This window comes from Rhinatrema bivittatum, chromosome 10 (assembly GCF_901001135.1).
Source record: "Rhinatrema bivittatum chromosome 10, aRhiBiv1.1, whole genome shotgun sequence".
Taxonomy (NCBI): domain Eukaryota; kingdom Metazoa; phylum Chordata; class Amphibia; order Gymnophiona; family Rhinatrematidae; genus Rhinatrema; species Rhinatrema bivittatum.
The window spans coordinates 54,136,698-54,164,071 of NC_042624.1; the positions used below are offsets into that span (position 1 = coordinate 54,136,698).

The following is a 27,374-nucleotide window of genomic DNA, read 5'->3' on the forward strand; positions in this document are numbered from 1 at the left end:
GGACTGAATCAAATCACGGTGAACCTAGAAGATGTGGTTGGCCTGATTGACAAACTGAAGAGTAGTAAATCACCTGGACCGGATGGTATACACCCCAGAGTTCTGAAGGAACTAAAAAATGAAATTTCAGACCTATTAGTAAAAATTTGTAACTTATCATTAAAATCATCCATTGTACCTGAAGACTGGAGGATAGCAAATGTAACCCCAATATTTAAAAAGGGCTCCAGGGGCGATCCGGGAAACTACAGACCGGTTAGCCTGACTTCAGTGCCAGGAAAAATAGTGGAAAGTGTTCTAAACATCAAAATCACAGAACATATAGAAAGACATGGTTTAATGGAACAAAGTCAGCATGGCTTTACCCAGGGCAAGTCTTGCCTCACAAATCTGCTTCACTTTTTTGAAGGAGTTAATAAACATGTGGATAAAGGTGAACCGGTAGATATAGTATACTTGGATTTTCAGAAGGCGTTTGACAAAGTTCCTCATGAGAGGCTTCTAGGAAAAGTAAAAAGTCATGGGATAGGTGGCGATGTCCTTTCGTGGATTGCAAACTGGCTAAAAGACAGGAAACAGAGAGTAGGATTAAATGGGCAATTTTCTCAGTGGAAGGGAGTGGACAGTGGAGTGCCTCAGGGATCTGTATTGGGACCCTTACTGTTCAATATATTTATAAATGATCTGGAAAGAAATACGACGAGTGAGATAATCAAATTTGCAGATGACACAAAATTGTGCAGAGTAGTTAAATCACAAGCAGATTGTGATAAATTGCAGGAAGACCTTGTGAGACTGGAAAATTGGGCATCCAAATGGCAGATGAAATTTAATGTGGATAAGTGCAAGGTGATGCATATAGGGAAAAATAACCCATGCTATAATTACACGATGTTGGGTTCCATATTAGGTGCTACAACCCAAGAAAGAGATCTAGGTGTCATAGTGGATAACACATTGAAATCGTCGGTTCAGTGTGCTGCGGCAGTCAAAAAAGCAAACAGAATGTTGGGAATTATTAGAAAAGGAATGATGAATAAAATGGAAAATGTCATAATGCCTCTGTATCGCTCCATAGTGAGACCGCACCTTGAATACTGTGTACAATTCTGGTCGCCGCATCTTAAAAAAGATATAATTGCGATGGAGAAGGTACAGAGAAGGGCTACCAAAATGATAAGGGGAATGGAACAACTCCCCTATGCGGAAAGACTAAAGAGGTTAGGACTTTTCAGCTTGGAGAAGAGACGACTGAGGGGGGATATGATAGAGGTGTTTAAAATCATGAGAGGTCTAGAACGGGTAGATGTGAATCGGTTATTTACTCTTTCGGATAATAGAAAGACTAGGGGACACTCCATGAAGTTAGCATGGGGCACATTTAAAACTAATCGGAGAAAGTTCTTTTTTACTCAACGCACAATTAAACTCTGGAATTTGTTGCCAGAGAATGTGGTTCGTGCAGTTAGTATAGCTGTGTTTAAAAAAGGATTGGATAAGTTCTTGGAGGAGAAGTCCATTACCTGCTATTAAGTTCACTTAGAGAATAGCCACTGCCATTAGCAATGGTTACATGGAATAGACTTAGTTTTTGGGTACTTGCCAGGTTCTTATGGCCTGGATTGGCCACTGTTAGAAACAGGATGCTGGGCTTGATGGACCCTTGGTCTGACCCAGTATGGCATTTTCTTATGTTCTTATGTTCTTAAATAGAAGGTATTTTTATAGAATGTTGGATTGCGATGTTATTGAATACTTTAATGTGTTTGGGTATTTTTTATGTGTAATAATTATTAGGATTGTTGGCCAAAGATGTAATTGATTAGTAGATATACATTTGACTAATGTAGCAAAACATTTTTTTTTATTTGCCAGGTGTTTATTGATAATGGATGAGTTCAACAGATTTTACAGCATTCGCCGTTTTCATATGCTATAATCCCAAATTGACCTGTTGGATTGGTCGTTTTCAATTTAGCTAACGATTTCTCTGAATAGGAATGTGGGTAGTGAGACTCAAATCGAGTATCACAAAATGTTTTCTCTTTTTTTTTTTTACCTACTCTGGATACAAAAAAATCCTTTTTAAAAGGAATACATGGAACCAAAACCTGTTGCCCATACATTAACTTAAGGGGCTGAGCTTTCTTTATAGTAAAGCAGTGATATCTTTAGAGTGTGTCCTCAAGAAATCCTGTGTGCTGGGCCTAAAAAACTGCTGCGTTGGTGAGGCCTTTAGATAAAGCTGCAGGATGCATCAGATCAGGATGTCATGCTGGACTCAAGACCTTGGGCTATGGTGTGGTTGGTACTGCCCAACAAGTGGACAAGGCTGGGCCCACTTCGACAGCAGGTGGACATCTGTGACTGAGACGAAGGGTTCACCTATACCAGCCTCTTCCCTGCAGGTTGAGCTCTTGGGTTCTGAGACTGGCAGGACTTGGCAAACGTCCACAGTAGAGGAGCGGTACAAGGATCGGGAAGGGCAGTGGGCAGACAGCATCAGTATCCAGATAAGGGTTGAGGCAGGTAGCAGACAGGCAGGGACAGTATCCAAGCAAAGGTCAAGGCAGGTGGAGATCAGGCTGAGACAGAATCCAGGCAAGGGTCGAGGTAGGCAGCTATCAAGGCAGAGTCAGAGTAAAGGCACAGGTCGAGGCATGAGAGACAGTAACAATTATCATTTTGGAGAACCCGTCCATTTTTTTTTTTTAACCTGTGGTAACCGGGTTTTGTATGTGTTTAGGGGATATCTAGATAATTTACCTGATTGGTGGTGATTTTGGTTGATTGGCTTAAATTAAGGATAGGAACAGCAGGAGGAAGCAGGTCAAGGCAGGAGCTGGAACAAGGCATGGAGCAAGACAAAGCACAGGAATGAGGCAGGAGCAAGGCAAGGATCTGATAGCAATGAGCACTTCAGATGCAGAGGGACCTGTTGCTGAGGCATTGTCTGGCAGTCAGGTTGTGGTTTAAATGGCTCACCAGGCAAACGTCATCGGGGAGGTAATGTAGCAGAGTTCCTGCCACAGGGCTTAAAAAAAAAAAAAGCAGCCGTATATGTGCTTAAAGGAGGATGGAGGAGGCATGGCGGCAATGTTTCGGGGCCTGGTGCAAGCTGGTGGTAAGGTGTGCTAGCCACTGGGAGAAGGTCATGGTCAGCACGGCTTTACATTGAGATACAGCAGCATCTGAGTCGGCAGCATATTACAGTATCCAGGTAAACTAACACAGCAATGCTACTACTTTAGTCCTGAAACAATGGAAAAGTAAAAGTGATTTATCCTGGATCACAGTGAGTGGCAGAGGCAGAATCTGAATTCATTTGTTTTCTAGTTTGTAGCCCTTTATTCGGAGTCTTTCCTTGATGTTTAATAATCAGAATAAGCAAATACAACATACAAGAGAAAGCGTGGTGTCCATAGTAAGGCAATTGGCAAGAAAGTAGGACGTTTTCTAAAAGACCCTTGTGTTGTGCTGACAAGATCCTACTCGGGTTACATGTTGAAAGTGTGCCCGGAAGACGAGGCATCTTCAAAGATTATATTCACATTCAAGGATGTGACTAGGCTCTGAACTTGTAGGTCAGAGACTGTAACTGAATGTAATATCTAAAGAAAAAGATGCTCAGCTATAACTGAAACGAAGCTTATATTTTATGCTGAAATCCCATGTAACATACTTGTTAATTTTAAAAATAGTACAGAGGCTGGTGGCATCTTATAGACCAGGGATCCCCAAACTACAGCTCACTGGACACATTCAGCCCCCTGAGCAATTTTTACTGGCCTGCCCATGGTCCAAGCAACCCATGACACAAGGTTGTCTTGCAGACCAGCCCAGACAAATTTCAGTACACTCACTCACTGCTAGGAGGAGGCAGAGAACGTCTTCCTTTTCTGATGTCATCCTACATATTCTAGGATAGAAGTGTGCACAGATAGTAGTTCTCTGCTTCCAGCTATGGTGGGGATGACGCTCAGCAGAAAAAAAAAGGGGGGAAAAGCTAGTGGCAAAAGGTCCATGGGTAAAACTGTTCTTCCCTCTTGAAATCCAGTCCCATTTGAGCCTGGCAGGACTTTATTCATTGCCTGCGTAAGTACTGGGCCAAAAAAAAAAAGAGGCAAGCAACACAGCAAGAGGGAAATGCAGGAGAAATGCCGCCTCCTGTCCTTCGCCCCCCCACGGAAAGATGGCAGAGAGGTAGGAAGTGACTCATCTGTGGGACCCGCAAGCAGAGCTCAATAGCCATAGTGTGCGATGCAATGTATCCAGGGCCTCCAGAGAGAAGCAGATACAAAAGGGAATGATGGAGGTGGGAGGACAGAGCAGGAGAGAGATGCAACAGGTGCATTGGAGGGAGGAGCTTGCACAGTGGGACGTCCAGGATCAGCGGCCAAGGAAAGGGAAAGGATCCTTGACTGGAGTGGCAGCATTGATGCTGAATGCAAAATAGGCCCAATTCAGGCAGGCAATGAAGTCTGGTATCCAGCCCTAGAAGACAGAGGAGAAATGGATTTTTCCATGGAGTCCATCATCCTGATGCACAAGGCATGCAGGGAGATGAAAGATAAGGTAGTGATTGAAAAAGAGACCATAGATTGGCCCCATGTGCCCCCAGGGAGAAGGAGACTAGGGTTAAAAGGCCCTGACTGGGGAAAGGAGTAATCTGTTCCCCCAGATTTTTCACCAAACCTCTCCTCCTATGCCTAACATTCTCAGTCACAGCACAAAGGACTTGAAAAATCCTCAGGGTTCAGGGCAGGATTCACATGGAGAAAGTGACCTGCAAAAAGGTAACGATGTGGCAGTGTGGTGTTTTTAGAAAGGAGGAGCTGGCTGCACTTATAAACAAAAGTAGAACTTTAGACTTAACTGAGGGGGGGGGGGGGGAGAGATAAAGGGATATGAGTCTCATGGGCATTAAGAAACCAACCAGGGCCTTTCCCCTTCATTCAGCCATCAGGGAAATGATCATGGCAGAATGGGAGGGCCCCGGATATAGACTTGAGAGCCAGGAATTTGATGGGGAGATTATACCCACTGCAGCAAAAGGAAGAGATCAATTATTTTAAGTTCCAAAAGTGACTGCTTTGGTCATAGCAGTGATGAGGAAAACCACAATTCCAGGAGAAGGAGGTGCAGCCCTTAAGGATGCACAGGACTGGAAGATAGTTTCTGTCCTAAAGAGATCCTTTGAGTTGGCCAGCCTGTCTCTGTAGGTGGCAGTATATGGTGGATATGTAGCTAGAGCAGTTGTGAAATGACTACAGCAAGGGCATGTAGGTAAAGGCGAAGTAGACACTGATATAGATGTGGAAACCGCCAAGTTAGTCGGGGCAGCTTTTGTGGCAGATAGTTTGTATAATCTAATTAGGACCTCATCCACGTTAAGTAGCTGCAGTGGTTATGGCAAGGAGGTTCATGAATCTTGAAGGATGAGTCAGCCGGTGGCTGACTCATCCTTCAAGATTCTTTTAAGCAGGTTAACTTTAAAGGCCACTTTATATTTGGGGAAGATCTAGAAAAACTAAAAGAACCTAGGAAATTTTAAACCTTAAGAGATTGCCATTGAACCGAGGGCGAGGGGTAGCAAGAATCTCTTAAGGGTTGCCCAAATAATTAAGGCAATATAGGCTAGCTATGGGATTATACCCACAAGGAGGAGGAAGGACCCAAGTTAGTCTATCTTATTTTTCGATAGCCAGAAGGGAAGCAGAGAGAGAGAGAGAGCTTCCTGAGGGGTGGGAACTCTTGAGGCTTCAAGTGAAGTTTTTCAGGTCCAGCCCTCATTTTCTCCAGTAGGTGGCTGGCTAATAAGGTTTTATGAAGAGTGAACCCATATTATGAAAGATAGATTGGTCCTATAGATTTTTTGGCAGAGCTGTGCTCTCGAAGTGGCTGCCCCTATTTCTGACATACCTAATATCCCCATGCAGATCCCAAATAAAGAAAATAGCTATTCAGTTTACATTAGAGAAACTGCTCCACCTGGAATCTGTAGTACCAGTCCTCTAGTCTGAGTTAGGGAAGGGGATGTTATTTGCTTTACTTTGTAGTTCCAAAAAAGAGAGCACATTTTGCCCCATAGTAGATTAAGGGTGAAAAAATACCTCTGGATATCCCATTTCAGGATGCAGTGAGGCCAGTGATAGGGGCTTTAAAGAGCGGGGAGTTCCTTACCTCTCTATATTTAGCAGAAGCATATCTGCATTTACCCATCGGGGAAGCACATCAGAGATATCTGAGGTTCTGCAGGCCCAGGTGAAGAAATTGGTAGCAAGCAGGAACCCCAATGACACTAAACTGTGGAGATGACTGTGTTGCATCAAGGCTGCTTACTTTAGTGGCATCAGAGCGTCAAGGGAATTGGTGCATTGGAGCTCTGTGTCTTGAGTACCTCGGCATATCGTGCTTCAAGCAATCAATGAGTCATGCTTCAAATGCATTAGTGGAGGATGTCTGGTAAGTTGATGCATCTCACATTGGGAAGGCCATTGCTACTTGCACTAATAGCACTGAAGATGGCCGCATCAACTGTGCCAATCTGCCTAGCTTAGAATGGTTGTGCTTCTAAGCAAGCTGCAAAAGCTCCAGTAATTGGTGTCACTTTGACACAGGGAAGCTAGTAGAACTAATCCCTGAATTCTCCAGGAAGGATCCCCCTCTTCGCTCAATCCCCTACCAAGTGGTACTGGTGACAGATGCCTCCACCAAAGGGTAGAGTGTGCACACCCAGGACCATTTGAACACAGGGCACCTGAACTGTTCGAGAGCCATTGTCAGTTAATCTACTAGAATTGAGAGCAGTCTGACATGTTTTATCAATGTTTGCACATCATCTTCAAGGAAAGAGCATCCTGATTCAGACCAACAACCAGATTGCCATGTTTACGTCAGCAAGCGAGGAATGGGATCATGGTCTCTGCCAAGAAGCCCTAAAAATCTGGAAATTGGCAGAAAGAAATTGAGTTGGTTTACAAGTCACCTATCTGCCGGGCATCTCCAATATGCTGACAGATCAACTCAGCAGAGTGTTTCATCCACACGAGTGTTTACTACAGCAGTTTGTGGCCAACAAACTCTTCAGCTTATGGAGTCTACCTTCCTTGGACCTATTCACATCATAACAAAACACAGAACTAAATCAGTTCTGCTCATTTCTGTCCAGTGATCAGACTATGCTTTCTTCCTCGATTTGAGGTCAAAGCCTCATGTACACTTTTCTACCATTACCGCTTATTGACAAAACAGTGCAAAAGGTTTTTCAGGACCACGCCCGGCTGATCCTTATAGCCCTGGCATGGCCCAGACAGATCTGGTATACATATCTTGTACAACTTTACAACAGTCCTCCCATATATCTGGGAGCAGACCCTGAGTTGTTAACTCAGGAAGGCGGGACATTGTATCATCCCAATCTTTCAGCCCTCAACTTCACTGCTGGGATATTGAACGCTCAGTGATAGTGGATCTCCACTTAGCTATAGACATTGTGAACATTCTAATCTTTTATGTAGAAAGCCTTCAAGTAGAAGGTGTCAACAGAACACTTTACACCTATTTTTTTTTGCAGACCTAATCATCTGCTGAAATACTTGCTCCATCTTTATCATTCAGAGTTCGCCACCTCAACGCATTAGTGGCTTCCTATAGCAAATCGATCTCTACTCGTCTGCTGATATCTCGTTTTATGAAAGTATGTCAAGCCCCTGGTACAAAAACCACCTGTTCTGTGAGATCTGAATATGGTACGTTGCCAACTAATGAAGTTACCCTTTGAGTCATTGGAGCCAGCTTCTCTAAAGTACTTGACGTGGAAAGTGGTGTTCCTAGTTGCAGTGATTTCAGCTGGAAGAATCGGTGAACTTGAAGTTCTCATCCACTATGCTCCGTACATGGAATTCTTTGACAATTCGGTGGTTCTTCATACTCACGTGACTTTTCTGCATTATTCATTCTCTGAGATGCTTGATATGGAAACAATCCATCATATTGCCTACTTTCTTTCCTATGCCCCATGTGCATGAAGGGATAAAAAGCCCTAAATACTTTGGACTGCAAAAGAACCTGAGCATATTGCAGCTGAGTTTGTTTCTTGTATCATAAAATCTCCCAATTGTCTCATATGACCTTCCACAGGCTAGGAATAGCGGTCACCAAAATACCTTAGCAGGACTACAAGTCACAGAATCTGTTAAGGCTCATCAAGTGAGAGACATGGCTGCTTCTGTAGCTTATCTTTGAGAAGTACCCATAAAGGATGTTTACAAAGCTGAAACTTGGTCTTCAGTTCATACCTTCTCGTCCCATCACTGTCTTAATAGTGTCTCAAAAACTGATAGTAAACATGGACAAGCAGTTTTACAAAATTTATTCTCGCTGTACTCTATGCTTCATGATGGAGGCAGAGTTGCTTGCTAACTGCAACCCTCAGCTTGCGACTCCCCACATGTAATGGCTAACTCAGCCTGCTTATTGACAGAAGCAAATTTGCTTACTTTAAGCTGTGTTTTCTGTAGATAAGATGAATTGGCCATGTAAAACCCACTGCCCTCCCTGGAGAATCAACTGCATAGGTAGAATTAGCTTTGATATAGACTGAGGAGGCTCATGAGATCGCTCACACAGGAATGCCCTCTCATGCTCAGTAGATTCAAAGCTCTACTAACTCGGAGAGATGTCCGTTCAGTAGTGCTGGATGATGTCACCCACGTGAAATGGCTATTTCATCCTGCTATCTACTGAAAATATCATTTACGGTAAGCAAACTTGCTGTACTTGCGTCTGTGAATTTTCAAAGCAGACTTTTATGCAAATCCATGCTGAACCTTTAGGCTAAAGCGTACAGATAAACAGTATCCACAGACTTTAGCCCTATGCGAGCTGTTTGAAAATTACTCTCTGAGTTCATGTCAGTTTAAGCTTTTATTTTCGTGTATAAGTTGTTTTGAAAATCAACCTCTGAATTCAGAACTTCCCACAATTTTAGCAGAAAGTTGTTTTTTTTTGTTTGTTTTTTTTTGTTACAGTTGTAGATGAGCATCATTATCCCTGTCTTTATATGCATGCACACTCCAGAGCCAGAATTTGGTGAAGAATGCCCACTGAGCATGTTGTGGCTATGGTGTTCGCTTCAGTGAAGTCTTAAGATTTGCTCTTCAGTCACCATACTGACTCATGTAGCCATACATTCTAGGAAACAGTGTATAGGATGGAGAATTGTAATCTGCCTTAATGTACCTTTGCAGGTCATGTAAAGTGAAATATAAATGTATAAATTAACTGAATTTCATTATCATTCCTGGTGGCGAAAGCATTCTTAAGTAGAAGAAATTCATGATGTACAAATGTTGAGTGGGGGATGCTCACGTGTACAAAATGAAAGGAAAGATTAATAAGTCTCATTTTCACTCCTTGCCCTTATTGTTTTACCAATAGCATTGTACACCAGGAAGGAATAATCTCTTCCACAAACACATGCTTGATTTTAGTAATGTCATCCTATAGTCTCCACTCTACCCCCTTGTAGATAAGCTGCCCTGTTAACTCTGAACTGCATTATACAGAGCAACAAGAAGGCTGGAGTGATAGATAAAGTGATGTTCATCTGCCTCACACAACACGATCCACCTCCTGATTCAGTCTGAGATATTTCCTCAGTGCCTAAGGCTTCTAACCACTGTTTCTGCTGCCTGTGGATTCCACAGCTCAACCTCATCCTTCAGCGAAAGGCAGACATATGTGCTTACTGTTCCTGCTAGATTAAGAGACCACAGATCGTACCAGGGAGAGCCCACAAAGCAGCAAATAGTGAAGCTTTTAATGTCTCCTGGCAATAGATTTAATAAATCTCACGCTTTCTACTAAACATCTGGCCCACTTATCACTTCCCTCATTTCTAGCAACGTTTTTTTCTTTTAATCTAGGTGTCCTGCAACTTGTTTCCCTCTTTCCTTCTCTCACCTCTGTACTTGAATGTCCAGAATAACTTGTTTTGGTTTAATGTTGAACTATTCCGATTTTTAAAATAATTTATTTGCTTTTACAGAAATCAAGTCAGCAATATTTGACGATTGTAAGAAGGAGGATGAATGGAAGGTAAACTGAGCGTAATTGTTAATGTTTCACACTTTTGCTTGTGTATAGTATTAAAGTAACTTCAAGCACATTGATTGTAACTTTTTTCAGATCTTGTTTTTGGATCACTTTACCACAAAATTATTGTCGTCATGCTGCAAGATGACAGATCTTTTGGCGGAAGGCATTTCAGGTAAATATAAATGTAGACTTGAAAGGGGCACTATCCACTTAAACAATTATTGCAACATGAGAATTGTTTCTTACCATGTAATACAAATTAAGGGAGGCATAATGAGCAAATTACAAAATTTCTGCCACTTGGCTCTCTTCAGATATATGATGCATGCCGATATATGATGCATGCCGATATGAGAACAGCCGTTCTCATATCTCCTAGCAGATGTTTTTCATTAAGAAACTGATATCAGAACATATAAAACTGAATTCATATTCATCCTGGATCAACTTTGTCTATTTTCTGTTTTCTTGATAGAATGTCTATTCTACCTTAAAAAAAATATATTATAATGCATACCTAAGTACAAATTTAGTTCAGTGTTTTGAAATAAATTTATAAAAACATTCTGAATTGCTTTCCAACCTTTACAATAAAAACGTTCAAAGTGATATACAAAATACAACAGCATATTCATAAAACATAAGACTTGCCATACTAGGTCAGACCAAAGATCCATCAAGCCCAGTATCCTGTTTCAAACAGTAGCCAGGCCACAAGTACTTGGCAGGTTCCCTTGGGTAGATAGATTCCAAGCTGCTTATCCCAAGAACAAGCAATAGGTTTCTGCAACTCCACCTTAATAATGGTTAATGGACTTTTCCTCCAGAAACTTGTCTAAACCTTTTTTAAACAAAGCTACACTAATAGCTTTCACCACATTCTTTGGCAACGAATTCCAGAGCTTAATTACATGTCGCGTGAAAAAATATTTTCTCTTAGTAGTTTTAAATGTATTACCCAATAATTTCATTGTGTGTCCCGTGGTCTTTGTAAAGTTCTAAAACACGTCAACAGAGCCATCATTATTGTTCCTTCCTTAAACTAAATTGCCAAAGATATCATCAGCCAAGTTTTCACTTTACACCTAAACCACATCAGATCCAACTCCTGTCTGATAAATGGTGGAAGATCATTCCATGTTTTAGGTACTGATACTGTAAATAAATGAATGATTCTGTAGCTTAATATTTTGATAAGCTTTAACCTGTGGGAATTGGAGTTGATGATGATACTGAGATCATGTATGTCTAATATTTCCAGACATGTGAGGGAGACCTAAAGCCATGTAAAATCTTAAAGGCTAAGACCGAAAGCTTAAATTTACATCACAGCTTCACCTGTAGCCAGTGTAGTTTCAGCAAAAGAGGTCTAGCTGATTCCCTTCTTGATCGACCCATAATGATTCTGGCAGCCATGTTTTGCACCACGTGAAGCTTCTGAAGCAGATTTGGGAGACCCCAATAGATGGTATTACAGTAGTCTAAAACCAATATCATCAAGGCATAGACCACTGATTTTAATGCCTGGAAGTTTAGAAAATATTTCAATTGCCTGTGTGCCCATATACTACTTGAAGCATTGCATTGATTTGACTTTCCATTTAAATTAATTGCCAATAGTTTGGTAAGGGCTGGAAATTATTTTGAAGTAGTTCCATCATTCAGAATTTTCCTGTACTTGTATTTTGATTTGCTGCTTTTATGTTTAGCTGTGGAGGATGTGTATAAGATCCATGAGCCTCTTCCGCACCTGAAAGCCGTTTATTTCATCACCCCAACTGAACAGGTAAGTGTTTGTGAAGGAAATGCTTGCTGATTTACATCCAGCGTTATGAAAATCCAGTGCTTAATAATTCCTCATGTTTACATGGGCTGCACACTCTAGAAAACAATATTTCCAATAAATGTATATAAGTAGTGTTTAAAAATAAAAAATGCATGTGAGCTGGAATCGGTTGTGGATAATCTAGAAACCAAACATAACATATTTGTGCCTATCTGTAAACCGTTGTGATGGTGCTCTACTAAACGACGGTATAGAAAAGTTTTTAAATAAATAAAATATATGTAAGGCTTCTGACTTTAGGTTTTAACCGATAAAACACCCCGACGCAAAAAAGAAAATAGGATAAACATTGGAAAAATGTCATTTCTCTCTGTCCTCCACTTTTTTTTTTTTGTCTTTTCCGTGGTGTTGAAGACTCAGCCACATGTGTGTATTTAGTTCAACCAAAAAAGGTACACAGCAATAGTATCTGTGCCATGAAAAAGCTGATAAACAGGGGATTTTTTTGTACTCTGAAAGAACTCCTAATTAGCTGGAAAATAAATCACCTACATTTACAAAATATATAAGAATAGAAGCCCTAAATATATGTACATTGCATTTGTTATTCAAATTGTAGTACCAGCAAGTAAATGGTGAGGGCATCAGTAAGCACAAATTCCTGTCACAGATGATATCCCAGAGCTGCTCTTTGGTGGTCAGTGCTGTTTTTTGTCTTGCGAGAAGAATGTTCAGTGAGATTTGGAGCAGTCTGACTGGAACACAGCAATAATCCCCTTTTTAGACTGACGTATTCTGGCGTATTTCTGAAAATATCATGAAATCATTTAAAAGCCTAAAAAATGTAGTTCATAGTAGCAATATTCCCTTCCCTATTTGTGTTGTAGACCCCTGGCTTCACCGCAGGCCTTCAGCTTCTCCAGACAGGACAATAACTGCTATTAACTGCCTGCCCATTGGTCATAGATCATTCTGTTTGATTCCAAGCCATCTGGTTGGGATGCTGGGCATAATTTCCCTAGAGTTGTTCTTTTTCATGAACCTTTCTGTATATAATGTTTTGCTCTTAGAAAGTATTAAGAAATAGCTAACTTTATACATTCTAATTTCAGACTTCTATCATTCCTTTCTACAAAATGTACCAAAGCATGTTAACAACAAAATATAAAAGTATCATACAAATAAAAAAAATACCTATCATAAACTCAAATATGCTCTCTTAACCAGTTTCACTACGCAAAACTTGATTTGAGCCATGGTGGGAGAGCAGAGATGCAGCTTTAGCTTCTGGAAGCTGTTTCTGGTCAGTGTCTTTACACTGAATCCATGTGTTGGAGATGGTTACATAATTGTCTCTGTGACATAGGAATATCACTTATAACATTTAAAATGATCATCCAAAAATAGTAGTTCCAAAGTAGGTGGCTGTTTGTTGAAAATCTGCTTTAGTATTTAAACAATTTCTTTAAAAAAATATTTGTTTTTCTCTGGTTTTCCATTCTTGATGGGGTGTTGGGCACATCAAATGGTTCTTTTCTTTCCTGAAGAATTTGGGCAACGTTGGTTGCCTAAGGTATCTCATCCCCTTCTAATTTACTTTGTAAAGAGGTGTAGCATGTTATTGTACTCGCACACTGTGCTGGATAGGTTACTAGCTATGTCTTTACTCTGTAGCCTCCTTTCAAGGCACTGACAGGTTCTTTCCGTACAAAGACAAAGGAGGAGAGGAAGCTAGCAGATTATCTGTTTTTATGTGAGCAGATCAGAGCAGACGTGCACCCAGCCTCACAATTGTGTGGCACACCACATTACTAACTGCAGCTTGTTACAATAATTTGGGCAAAAATATGAGTTATACAATGCTGACCAGAAACCTGATGAGTCCTCGCCATTCCCAGGGCTGTGAACTGACTTGGGCTGTTCATCAGACTTGGTGTGATTTAGAGGAAGAGGCATTGCGAGACCCTGCAGACATTCTACTGACAACGTTTTTGAAAAACTTAGAGGTTTTTTGTGGTTTGGTTTTGGGTTTTTTTTTCTACTGTGGCAAGCCTTGCTCTGTTTGTTTTTTAAATGGCCGGGAGTATTAAAACTGTAACTCTAGTTACAAAGCTAAAAGTCCAGCAACCACCTCTGTGTTTCAGAATCTGTGAATCCTGCCACTCATTTGCTGTTGCTGGAGTTTGCATTAAAATGTCATTCTCTGCTTTTCTCAGGTCTTGCTGCTTTACATTAACTGTAACTGATGCTGTGGTGCATAACAAGGCATCTGCATTGTTCTTTAATGACCATTTTTGTTTGACTTAAGTCTGTAGATGGACTTTTAAGGGACTTTAAGAGCAAATCCTCCTACAAGTACAAGGCAGCATATGTTTACTTCTCTGACTGTAAGTAAATTTCTTTGACGATACATTATTTCCTATGGTACATATATAGTCGAGTATTTAATAAGTGTTATGGCATAATGGTGTATGTGACAGAGACAGAGGAGACACATTATTCATGACCTCACTCGGGTATAAAGGAGGTGTGGCCTTGACCAAAAACCAGTGGTTCTGTGTCTCCAGCAACGGCAGACACATGATGAGGATATAGCTCCCAAAATCAGGGTGAATCCTGGCCTTGTTACTCCTGGGATGACTACGACTTGGGGTTGTTTCTCCCAGTGAGAGCAGTCTCCCAGGCTCTGCTCTGGTCGAGCTCTTGGGCTATCCCAATGGTAGCATTTCTGAAGGCCCTTCCCTTGATGAATTCTTGGAGATCCCTCCCAGTTGCTTGTGGACCTGTGAAACCTCCAGAGAATGGTGCATGGCCCAGTACCCCAGGGGGCTGTAAAGTTCCTAGAGCACATTAGCATCGCTTAGCTGCTGAGATGGTTCCTGGATTCTCAGGCAGAAGCATCCTCCCAAGAAGTCCCTGGAAGGTAATTGCAGTATCCTGGGGTCTGTGAAGCCTTGAAAGGGTAATGGCTAATCCAGCTCCCTAAGAGGGTCTGTGGAATGGTTACTGGATGCTCAGGAACCTGGCATCCGTGTGTGTAAAGAGGAGGTTGCAGCTCACTCTTGCTCTCTTTGCCCCCTCTTTCCTTGCGAAGGGACAGAAGAGGTAAGTAGAAGCCATGTCTGTTTATCAGTAGGTGAGGGCTGTCGGAAGTGGTAAGTAATGTTGAGGCATTCTGTATTTTTTTGTGGGGAGAAAAGAGTTCAAAGCTGAGCTCTCTGATATTGTGTTATTGCCTTCTGTGATGTGCCCACAGCTGAGAGACAGCTATGGCTGAAAGTGCTTATTTTCTGTGGAGCAGGAGAAGCCTGGGTCCCTGTGGTACTGCTGGTTTCTGGTTGTCTTTGGGGCACTGCAGTCATAGGTGCAACCTTGCAATATGTGCACAAAGTGCCCTGTAGTTTATTACTGCTATGAGTTCCACCAAGTTCATGTTGAGCAAACATAGAACTAGTTCCCTGTACATACCTGGATCATTCCAGACTCCTGGGTTTGGCCCCCCTCTCTAGCAGATGGAGACAGAAGTTTACTAAACAAAACTCCGCCTCATATAGGCTGGCGCCACCTACAGACTGGCAGTATTCTTCTGTCTCCAACAGGTGGAGGAGGTGCCAAACCTACAGTCTGTGCTAAAGTCTATTTAGAGACAGGATAGGGAGTAATTAAAAAAAAAAAACAAAAAACAAACAATTTTTAAGTCGTCTTCGTTCAGGAGAGTAAGGGACCGCAGTGTGTGCCTGAAGGTCCCAGTCTTTGCCTCCCAGGGGGGTAGGAGGTCCTGAAGGGACCATCCCCCCCTGGTTTCAGAGGCCGTTGAGGTACTGGGGTTTTGACCCATTTTTTCCAGTGTGAGGTCACCTGGGGGTGATACCGGGGAGCCCAGCTCACTCCCCCCCAGCGGATCCAGGACCCGGAGGTGATTCAGAAGGTATTTAAAAAAAATATATATATTTTTATTATTCTTCCTTGTTGGGCTCGACTCTCCCTTCCCTCCGGTCGTGTTGGGACGGGTTGCGCTCCGTTGCGCCGTGCTTAGGAGGGGTGACAGTAGATTTTGTTGCGGGCAGAATGCCGCATTGGGTCGCATGTAGGACCTGCAGAGCCGCGCGTTAGTTTATGTAGTACTTGCCTCTCTGGGGGTGAGGTTGGCTCTGCGACCCCAGGAAGGGTCCTGGTCTGGGTCCAGACCATAACAGGCGCTTTTGGGGAGCTTTAGTCGGCTCCCGAGGCCTTCCCGCGAAACGCGAGAACGGGTGCCATTTTGAATGCCCTGGGGTCCGTGTCTGGGGCAGCGGGCACCATTTTGGCTCCGCTTGCACCGGCAGCCCCTGCAGCGCACGAAACAGCGTTCGGGGGGGAGGACTCCCCGCCGCGCTTGCCCCGCTGCGCAGGGTCCCTGAGGGGGACAGACCTGCGAGGCCTGATTTGGCTAGGGCTGCGGAGGTCCCTGATGGGGATGGAGATGATTTGTCTTCGGACTCTTCATTTTCTTTGGACTTTGTTTTACTGATGCATAAGGTCTTTAAGGCCCGGAAGGCGGGCAGAAAACAGCCTCACAGTCAGGATGTTCTGGCTGAACCTCGGAAGTGAACCAAGGCCACCCCAGAGCTGGACCTGCAGGGGGCTCAACGCCCAGCCAGTGTCCGGATTCTTTGGACACGGATTATCAGGATGACCCAGATATACCTTCCCTGCCTCTGAGGGGGGTTGAGGGAGAAACAGATCCCCAGCAAAGGGGGTCTGAGGGGGTTTCACGGGACGGATGGAGATGATCCGAAGGTCGTCCGTCTTTTTCGGAGGGATGAGCTGGGTCCCCTCATTCCGGCTATTTTAGGGGAATTGGGGATTCAGCTCCCCAAAGAGGAATCTAGATTGGGGGCTACGGACCCAGAGGTTCTAGGTCTTAGGGGGCCGCTGTCAGCTTTCCCTTTCCATTTTTCGGCAACAGACTTGCTATTTAAGGAATAGGATACTCCGGATATGGGGCTTAAGGTTGCAAAGGCAATGGATAAGCTCTATCCCCTGCCGGAGGAGGCTTTAGAGCTATTACGAGTGCCCAAGGTGGATGCTGCAGTGGCCGCAGTCACTAAGAAGACAATTATTCCTGTCACCGGGGAGACGGCCCTTAAGGACTTACAAGATTGGAAGCTGGAAGTACAGCTTAAAGATCTTCGAAGTCTCCGCCCTGGGAATTCGTGCGGCCATGAGTAGTAATGTTTCCTTATGTGCAGCTCTTCGCTGGGTCCAACAGCTCCTAGCCAATGATTCTCTATCTCAGGAGGAAGCTCGCCAGGCGGGAAGATTGGAGGCGGTGATCGCCTACAGTGCGGATGCCTTCCATGATTTGCTTCGCGCATCGGCTAGAGCTATGGTATCGGCTGTGTCAGCACGGCGCTTGTTATGGCTTTGTAACTGGGCAGCGGTTGTGTCTTCCAAATCTCAGCTGGGATCTTTACCCTTTAAGGGTAAGCTGCTTTTTGGCAAGGAGCTAAAGGATCTGATTCAATCTTTAGGCGAAAATAAGGTGCATTGCTTGCCAAAGGACAGACCGAAGTTGAAAGGATCCTTTGCTTCCAGGTCGCAATTTCGTGGCAGTAGGAGACCTTGGTCCATCCGGGGGTCCGCATCTTCATTTCGCACAATGCCAGCAAGCAACAGACGTACTCTGTCCTTTCATGGGTGCCAGTTTGGTAGGCCTGGCTCCAACCAGAATGCCCCGGGCGGCAAGCCCTCACAATGATGTGCAGCCGGTCCATTCCTCTGTTCCAGTAGTGGGAGGTCGACTGTGCCTATTTTACGGGGAATGGGCCAAGATCACGACGGATCAGTGGGTCCTCAAGGTGATAAGACATGGTTACGCGTTAGATTTTGCACGCCAACCCTGCCAACGGTTCCTGGTATCACCCTGTGGGCTAGCGGCAAAACGCCAGGCAGTCAAGGATACTCTACAACGTCTTCTAGACCTCGGCGCCGTTGTTCCGGTGCCATCAGCAGAACTGCAAAGAGGCCGATACTCCATTTTACTTCGTGGTGCCCAAGAAAGAGGGAACCTTCCGACCCATACTCGATTTAAAAAGGGTCAACAGATGTCTGCGGATCCCTCGGTTCCTTATGGAGATTCTACAATCAGTAATTGCTTTGGTCAGACTGGGGGAGTTCCTTGCGTCCCTAGATCTCACAGAAGCATATTTACACATCGGGATCCGGGCAGATCATCAAAGGTTCCTGAGGTTCTCTGTGATGGGACAGCATTTTCAGTACCAGGCACTGCCGTTCAGTCTAGCCACTGCTCCCAGGACATTCACCAAGATTATGGTGGTGGTAGCTGCTCAGTTGCACAGGGAAGGATTGTTTGTACATCCGTATCTGGATGATTGGCTTGTTCGAGCGAAGTCGGAAGTTCTATGTCAGCAGGCGGTTTACTGGGTGCTTCAGTTGTTGAGATCGCTGGGCTGGATAGTCAACGAGGCCAAAAGTGATCTGATGCCTTCTCAGTCTCTGGAATTTTTGGGAGCTTTGTTCAACACCCGTCGAGGGATGGTGTCTCTCCCGGCGGAGCGTATACTCAAACTGCAAGCCCAAGTACGAGCCTTGTTGTTCCAGCCTATACAAACGGTCTGGGATTACCTTCAGGTCCTGGGCTTCATGGCCTCGACGCTGGAATTGGTTCCGTGGGCTTTCGCTCATATGCGACCTTTACAATCAGCATTGCTGTCCCGATGGAATCCAGTTTCTGAACAGTTCCATCTCGAGCTACCGCTAACGGAGCACACGCGGTCCAGCCTGGATTGGTGGTTGTCCCTGGTCAATTTGACGAGGGGAGTTCCCTTGGTAGTTCCAATCTGGACGGTGATCACGACGGATGCCAGCTTGTCCGGTTGAGGAGTGGTATGTTTGAGAAAGTGGGTACATGGGGCTGTGGTCTCCAGAGGAAGTGCGTTGGTCCATCAATCGTCTGGAGTCCAGGGCAGTCCAGCTGGCGCTGCAAGAGTTCTTACCGCTTCTCAAGGAGGAACCAGGAGCCGACCGGTAGCGTTGGAAGCCCATCTCTTGATCCAATGGGTGGAACAACACTTGGCCTGCATAGCGGCATCGCCGGGGTGGAGAATGTTCAGGCGGACTTCTTCAGTCGCCATATTCTCGATCCAGGAGAATGGGAGTTGGCGGACGATGTCTTTCAGATCATTTGTGCTCAGTGGGGCACTCCCCGACTGGATCTCATGGCGACATTCAAGAATGCCAAGGTATCGCGGTTCTTTGCTTCGTCGCAGGGTCATGGGGGCAGAGGGCGTGGATGCACTGGTTCTGCCCTGGCCAACAGATGTTCTGCTTTACGTGTTTCCACCTTGGCCTCTCATAGGCAGAGTTCTTCGCCGAATAGAGTTACATCCTTCGGAGGTAGTGTTAATAGCTCCCGAGCGGCCTCGGCGCCCCTCGTTTGCGGATCTGGTGAATCTGGCAGTAGCACCTCCATTGCGCTTCCCGGACCGGCCGAATCTGCTTCATCAGGGGCCCATCTGTTTCGATCAGGTCGACCGCTTCTGTCTAGCGGCATGGCTTTTGAGAAGAAGTGACTGAAGACTCAGGGATACTCGGATGCCGTGGTAACTACTTTGTTGCGTTCTCGTAAGGTCTCTACTTCCCTGTCCTATGTCAGGGTCTGGAAGGTCTTTGAGACTTGATGTCTCGACAGAGCTATTGTTCCTACTCGAGCAACCGTTCCGGAGATGTTGAACTTTCTTCAGGCTGGATTGGCGAAGGGATTGTCGTGTAGTTCCTTGCGGGTACAGGTAGCGGCTCTCTGTTCCTTGAGTGGTAACATCCAGGGTGCATCCTTGGCGACTCATCCTGATGTCTCTCGTTTTCTTCGGGGGACGAAGCATTTATGGCCTCCAGTGCGACAGCCCTGTCCCTCTTGGAATTTGAACCTAGTTCTTAAGGCTTTGTGTCGAGCGCCATTTGAACCGTTGCGCAAGGCAACCTTGAAGGATCTTACTTTGAAGGTGGTGTTTTTGGTGGCTATTGCGTCGGCACGCAGGCTATCAGAGCTTCAGGTTCTCTCTTGTAGGGAGCCCTTTTTGCGCATCTCTGACTTTGGGGTTTCTCTGCATACGGTTCCCTCGTTCCTGCCTAAAGTGGTGTCTTCCTTCCATTTAAATCAGTCGGTTGAACATCCGTCATTTTCGGATCTGGCTCTGGATAGATCGGACCCGCTTGCTAAGGATCTTTGGAAGTTTGATGTTCGTCGAGCATTGTTGCGATACCTGGAGGTGACCAATGCATTTCGAGTTTCAGATCACCTTTTTGTACTATGGAGTGGTCCCCACAGGGGCATTATGGCCTCCAAGACTACCATCGCTAGGTGGCTTAAGGAATCCATCACTTCTGCCTATGTGTTGGATGGTAGACCTTCACCAGAAGGTCTGCGGGCTCATTCCACTCGTTCTCAGGCTTCCTCCTGGGCGGAAAGTCACCAGGTATCCCCAGAGGAGATTTGCCGGGCGGCTACATGGAAGTCGCTGCATACTTTTGCTCGACATTATCGATTGGATGTTCGGGCAACTGGTGCCGGAGGATTTGGAGAAGGTGTGCTTAGAGCGGGCCTTTCCGGATCCCAGCCCAATTAAGGTAAGCTCTGGTACATCCCAGGAGTCTGGACTGATCCGGGTACGTACAGGGAAAAGAAAAATAGGTCTTACCTTTGATAATTTTCGTTCCTGTAGTACCACGGATCAGTCCAGAGTCCCACCCATGTCTTCTCCGTGGAAGGGAATGGAGAGTCCGCTCTCTTTGCTGATTTTTCTTGACAGCTTGATTCAACACTATTTTTGAATCTTTTCTTCGCATTGATTCTATATCCCTTTGGGGGGTTGTTATGCCTTGTTGCGGTTGTTAGGTTACTGTATATAGTTAGTTTGTTCAATTCTGCTTTGACATTCATAATACTGCCAGACTGTAGGTGGCACCAGCCTATATGAGGCGGAGTTTTGTTTAGTAAACTTCTGTCTCCATCTGCTAGAGGGGGGCCAAACCCAGGAGTCTGGACTGATTCGTGGTACTACAGGAACGAAAATTATCAAAGGTAAGACCTAATTTTCTTTTCATGCAGTTCAAGGGCTAGCCCAGTAGTAAGAATAAGACACCACATGTTTGGTGCCTGTTCCTTCAGTAAATATTTTTTTGCAGTACACTGATTGCTAATTAGCAAAGCATGGTTATCTCAAAGCTTGGAAATCTGTCTATGTCCTACGGGGCTACAGAGTTATCCTACTGCAGGAAGAACAAGAAATGTTGCTGTAAAGAATGGCCCAAATAGGTTGCATCTGGCTGGATTTGTGCCTACTTCACCTATCACATTGGCCTTAATTGGCAGTTGAGACTTAGTTAATTAAAGCAAGATGTATGTATGAGCTCACTGAGACATAAACAGCGCCACACAAATTTGGGAAATGACAACAAGTATGCTGTTACTCATCTTAAAAGTGCTTAGAACTATCCTGGAGAGTAAAAAAAAAAAAAACAAAAAACCCCACACAAACCAGAAGGTAGCCAGCCCACCTCACTTTTTAAGACTTACTTAATCCCCAGCTGCAAGGCTAAGAGCAGGTTTGCTTCCATAGTGGTGGCTGGCAGTCTCAGCTTTAGCAGCCCTTAGAGAGAGGGTACAGTTCACAGCCCTGCAGTGTTACAGGTACACGGGGTTAAATGTTCTTGGAATAGGGATGGGAGCTGAGAAGGCTCTGGTCGTAAAGTCGAGCAGGTGCCCATCCCTGCAAGATGCCTTCTGCCTCAAGGAAAGCCTAGCAGAGTATCTCTAAGGGTAGAAACGATCATTCAATCCCTCAAGCTAGGTAATAGCTTGAGGGATCAAGCTATTACCCCCCCTAATTGAATTCATTGCTGAATGGATAAAAACAGACATCCCCTCCATTATCCTCGGAGACTTTAATCTCCATGTAGATTCAATTCCCCCCTCCGCTTCTTGCGAGTCCCTCATTCAATCCCTCCTTGCCATGGGCTTCCGGCAAATCATATCATCTCCTACACACAAAACCGGGCACACCCTGGACCTGATGTTCATCAATACGGACATCCACACATCCAACTCACCCTCCTGCACTCCGGTTCCATGGTCCGACCACTGCCTCATAGAAAGCCTGCTCACCACCAAAGCCACCCCCCCCCCCCCCCCCCGAGTAGCACCCATAGCTCCACTATAATTTACAGGAAAACCTGCACAAACGACGAACTGGCAGAAGCCCTATCGTCTTCCCTACCAAGGCTAATATGTTCAGACCCCGACACAGCTATAGCATCCTGGAACAGTCTCACCGAAGACATTGCCAACGAGCTCTGCCCTCTCTCCAAGCGTGTCATAGATGCTTCCTCGAAACCCGCTAAGCCCTGGTACTCTTCAGAGCTAAAAACCCTAAAAAACAACCTTAGACAAAAAGAGAGAAAATGGCGCAAGGACCCAACCCCTCAACATGCCTCCAGCTTCAAAACAGCCCTACACATCTACAGACTCTCCACCCTCAAACATATAAGCGAGATTTCTGCGCAACAAGAATCCATGACCACAGTAGCATTAGATTCAACCCCAAAGTGCTCTTCTCATACGTTACAAGTCTCACCACCTCTCCACCACCCACCATTCCAATGAAGCAGCAGCCAAATGTGAGGAACTGGCCAACTACTTCCAAAGCAAAATCTCCAACATCCTCGCTAGATTTCCCCCCTCCAATAAATGCACCCCCCCCAACACACCCCTCCTCTCCACATCCTCCCTACCGGCAATGGCCACTCTCGACTACACCTCCTCTAAAGAGATCATCAATATCCTCAGAAAGCTCAAGCCTGCCTCACATCCCAATGACACTATCCCAACTAAAGCCCTAATAGCCATACCCAACACCATAGCCGGAGCCCTAGCTGATATTATCAACTGCTCCTTAGCACATGGGACGGTCCCTGACTCACTCAAACATGCAGTAGTCAAACCCCTCCTAAAAAAACCCTCCTTAGACCCGAAAGACCCCTCCAGCTTCCGCCCTATATCCAACCTCCCTCTCATCTCCAAGCTGATGGAGAAGGTTGTTAACTCCCAACTTATGGACCATCTAGAAAATCATGACATCCTCCATGTTTCCCAATTTGGTTTCCGGAAACACTTTAACACTGAATCCCTACTCCTATCCCTATCAGATCATCTCCTCAGAGGCCTTGGCCAAGGCCGCAGCTTCCTCCTTGCCCTCCTCGATATCTCGGCCGCCTTTGACACCATCAGCCACCATCACCTCCTAACTCGACTAGAAAGCATCGGCATCTCTGGTCTAGCCCTTGCTTGGTTCAAATCGTATCTCTCTAACAGAAAGTTCTCTGTTAAAATTGGAAACAACCTTTCCACCTCATACCCTCTACAACAAGGAGTGCCGCAAGGCTCATCTCTATCCTCAACCCTTTTCAATATTTACCTTACCCCCCTATGCCATTTACTCTCTGAACTCAAGCTCAAATTCTACCTCTACGCGGATGATGTACAGATCATCATCCCCATTCACACCTCCATTTCTGATGCACTAGAACACTGGCAAAATTGTCTTACAGCCATTAACTCGCTGCTCACTAACCTACACCTTGCCCTCAATACTAATAAAACTGAACTCCTCCTCATTTCCTCACACTCCTCCCCCACCCCCCTTCAGCCCAACAACCCCAAACTCAACCTCATCACAGCACAACCCTTTGTCAGGAACCTCTGTGTCTTCCTAGACCATCAACTAAGTATGAAACCATACATCAACTCCATTCTCAAAACAGGATTTTTCAAGCTCAACGTACTCAAGAAACTCAGACCCCTACTGTACACCCACGATTTCCGTACAGTAATACAAGCCACCATAACCTCCAAACTAGACTACTGCAACGCACTCCTCCTAGGGCTCCCCCTCTCTAACATAAAACCTTTACAAATGTTGCAAAACGCGTCAGCAAGACTCATCACTAACACACGCAAATATGAAAACATTTCCCCCATCCTCAAAGACCTTCACTGGCTCCCCATCCTCTCCCGCATTCACTACAAAACCCTGACCATAATACACAAATCCATCCATACCCACAACTCCAACTGGCTCGACATCCCCTTCAATACCCCACAGTCCACCCGCCCCACCAGATCCACCAACATGGGCACACTACATGTTCCCTCTCTGAAAACAGCCCACCTCTCTTACACTCGCGATCGTGCCCTCTCTATTGCAGGCCCCTCCCTCTGGAACTCCCTCCCTGTACACATGCGCCTCGAACCATGCTTATTCAAATTCAAAAAGAAATTAAAAACGCTACTATTCAAACAAGCCTATCCTGAATAGATCCCCCCCCCCCCCTTCCCTGCACCGTCCCACGGTGTCCACAACCTCCTTATATTAAGGAACTATTTACTCTGTTAACTTATGCTTGTTGCTGTTATGTTAAATCTTTCTTTCCACGCTGCGCCTTGTTATCCCCCCCCCCCAGTTCGCTTACCCTGTTAACATGTATTTTCAAGCCTTTTTGTTCTAATGTAAACCGGTATGATGTCCCCACTAATACCGGTATATAAAAGTTTCTAAATAAATAAATAGCGATCGAGAGCTGAGCTGTTTGTCTGGTCCAGGGCAGACGTAGCAGGAGCAGGACATTGCAGGACCATCAAGGGAGGGGAATCTCCCTTTCCCTTTGGGGGCTTGCGAGGGGCCATCCCCAGGATAATATCTTTCCCCTGCAAAAGGCCAGGAGGGCTATACGGTTCCCAGCAAGGGCCCTTGCCCCAGAGCTTGAGGTTATTGCACAAAGCTTATCTAGCTGTGCAGGGACTACACAGTTTAGGGTCTTTGTTCCTAAATATTAACATTCACCCTCTAGGAGTAGCTGCCAAGAGGCCATGTTAAAATTCTGAACCCTCTTTAAGGAGACTCTTAAGCCCCCAAGTCTCCAGGCCACCCTGGAGGAAAAGTGGGAGCTAGCATTAGAGGTCAGTGACGCCACTATAATATGCCTATCCCAGAAAAAGGGAACAGGCAGCCCTCGTTTCCAGGATAGTGGTTGCTTTAGCGATATCTCTTACTTCCACAAATGAAAAAGGTTTTTTCAGCGGAAGGGAACCCTTTGCTCCAGGGTACTAAGAAGTCACCAAAAAAGGAGCAGGGTACTCATGGCTATGGATACCCAAAAAAAGAGAGGGAAGAGTATTAGGCAAAGCTATTCTCTGCCACAAGTAGAGAGGAATAGCCTACTCAAAATCTTCCTAGTGGGTCCTTGGTCTCAGCAGGCATGTTTAGGACTGGTATCATGGGGATTAGTACTAAAGGCCAAGGATATTGAAGGGAGAGCTGAGAAACACAGTGCCTCACATCTCATGGGATGCAGTTTGAAGACCGGACTGTGCCTGATGCTTGTTAAGCTCTGCCTGGTGGAATGAGTTGCCACTTAAGCCACTTGAACTCAATTATTACAAGCTTTAAAGGCAGCTCCGAAATAGGCCCTTTTAGGCAGGGATTCGGTGAGCCTCCATTTGTGGAGGCAATGAGGCCTGAACCAATTAATGGGGGGGGGCGGTCTCAGTCAGCCCTCCCACCGAGATGGCAATAGCCTTAGTATTCAGGGAATAGGTACAACCTGGGGAGGATGTCCTCGAATGTGGACCTCAGAGGCCCTAAGAAGAGAACAGCCTTGCACCCTGTCAATACAGGGTATGGTTAAAAAAAAAAAAACAAATTCATCAGTTTACCTATGTGTACTCTCTTCTGGATGGAGGCTGTGGTCGGGGATATTGTTAGTGAAGCCAGGAGGGTTCCCGGTGTCTTCAGACTTAGTGGAACTTCACCACCATATTCCCATCTGAGTGTATTACCAGAGCCCAGTAAGGCTGTGTGTATGGGACAATCTTGCCCAGGTCTAAGGATGGCTTTCAACCTAGCAGCAGCCCCAAAACCTTCATCAAGGTTATGGTAAGTGATACCAGTAGCTTGGCATTTGCAAGGCACTATGCCGCTCTCATACTTGGGTATCTGGCTTATAAGCGCCAAGGCAAGCCTCCAGAAGAATACCCCACCTCCTCTGACTAGTCAGGTTGGATTTGATATAGAGTGGAATATCATTCGGATGCTAAAGGCCCGGGGCAGGTGACCCCTCAGGCCATTTAAATAGACATTCAGGAAGGGCCATTTTGGGAGCAGTCATACTCAAAGGAAGTTACTTGACAAAGACGCAACCCGGAGTAGCAGGCTCAGTACTGCAGAGGTCCTTATCTAGGAATTTCTCAAGCTTTGGTTCCTTCTTCCTGCCTGAGCTAGTATTGGCTTCCATGGGAAGCTAAGACCTGTTCAGATCTTGGCAGCAGTGGTTAAACTCGTAATTATTAAATATACTTTGACATACCTAACATTCTAGAGGCGCACACGAGCTGTTCTTGATACTTAGTGCCCAGAAAGGAGTAGGCAGCCTCTAAGACCTCCGTACCAGATGAATCTAAATGGTCAATCACAGGCTCTCTTCTCTTGTGACTTAATCATGAGATAAGGGTACAGTCAGACTTACTGCGTTTTAGGAAATTGTTGAAAACACACGTGTTCTGTGGCATATGTTAGCATCTTCCACTTGCTGTGATCTCTCCCTTTTGGATTTCTGTTACTAGTGATGTGCTTGTATACATTTTCTGTTGTATGTGTTTGTTTTATGTTGCTGATGTTTTGTTTTGCTGTGTTTTAACTGTGTGCTGATGTAATCCGCTGAAAATTGTAGATTAGCAGAATATAAATATATTAAATAAATAAAACTAAGAGGCAATAGCATTGGTCTATCTATTATCAGGTTAACAGGTCCCAGTAAGGCTTTGAGCTCACTCTACAAGTTTCATTCTGAGCCAGAGGCACCTCAGCATCACTGGAAGAAACTGTCAGGGCAGTGGTGTGGTCATCCTTGTACCACCTTGAACATCATAAATTGATTACACAGCCCGAGTCAGGCACTGTCTTCGTGGCGAGGATTGGTAAGACAGCCCTGTCTTCACTTGCCTCAGCTAAGGGAAAGCTTTTGTATATCCCATTTGTAATGGCTGGTCTAGCAGGATGACAAGGGGACTAAGGTCATCAAATGAGGCGCAGCTGACATGCGCCCTCCTGCTGCTGCCTATATCCTTCTCTCATCTTATATTTGTGCCTTGCTCAGGATGGGTCCCAGTACCCCGCAGAACCAATGTCAGGAAGTATTTCTTCACGGAGAGGGTGGTGGATGCCTGGAATGCCCTTCCGGAGGAAGTGGTGAAGACCAGAACTGTGAAGGACTTCAAAGGGGCGTGGGATAAACACTGTGGATCCATAAAGTCAAGAGGCCGCCAATGAAGAGTAGGTGACTCGCCAGAATGATGGCTACTGCCTGGAGACAATACCCTTATTCAATAAACATACACATGGTTACTGTGACTCCAACATCACTCTAAGCTTCA

The 27,374-nt window shown here is 45.1% G+C and overlaps 1 protein-coding gene across 3 annotated transcripts in view; it reads left to right on the plus strand.

The window, feature by feature from the left end:
• The window catches only part of STXBP3 (syntaxin binding protein 3), a 69,377-nt gene that overhangs the window by 5,682 nt on the left and 36,321 nt on the right, over window positions 1–27,374 (plus strand). For all 3 annotated transcript variants that reach the window (XM_029618082.1, XM_029618084.1, XM_029618085.1), the window contains exons 2-5: window positions 10,052–10,101; window positions 10,192–10,273; window positions 11,811–11,887; window positions 14,196–14,274. In XM_029618082.1, coding sequence (XP_029473942.1) covers window positions 10,052–10,101; window positions 10,192–10,273; window positions 11,811–11,887; window positions 14,196–14,274 — 288 coding nt within the window. The remainder of the gene's footprint in view (window positions 1–10,051; window positions 10,102–10,191; window positions 10,274–11,810; window positions 11,888–14,195; window positions 14,275–27,374) is intronic.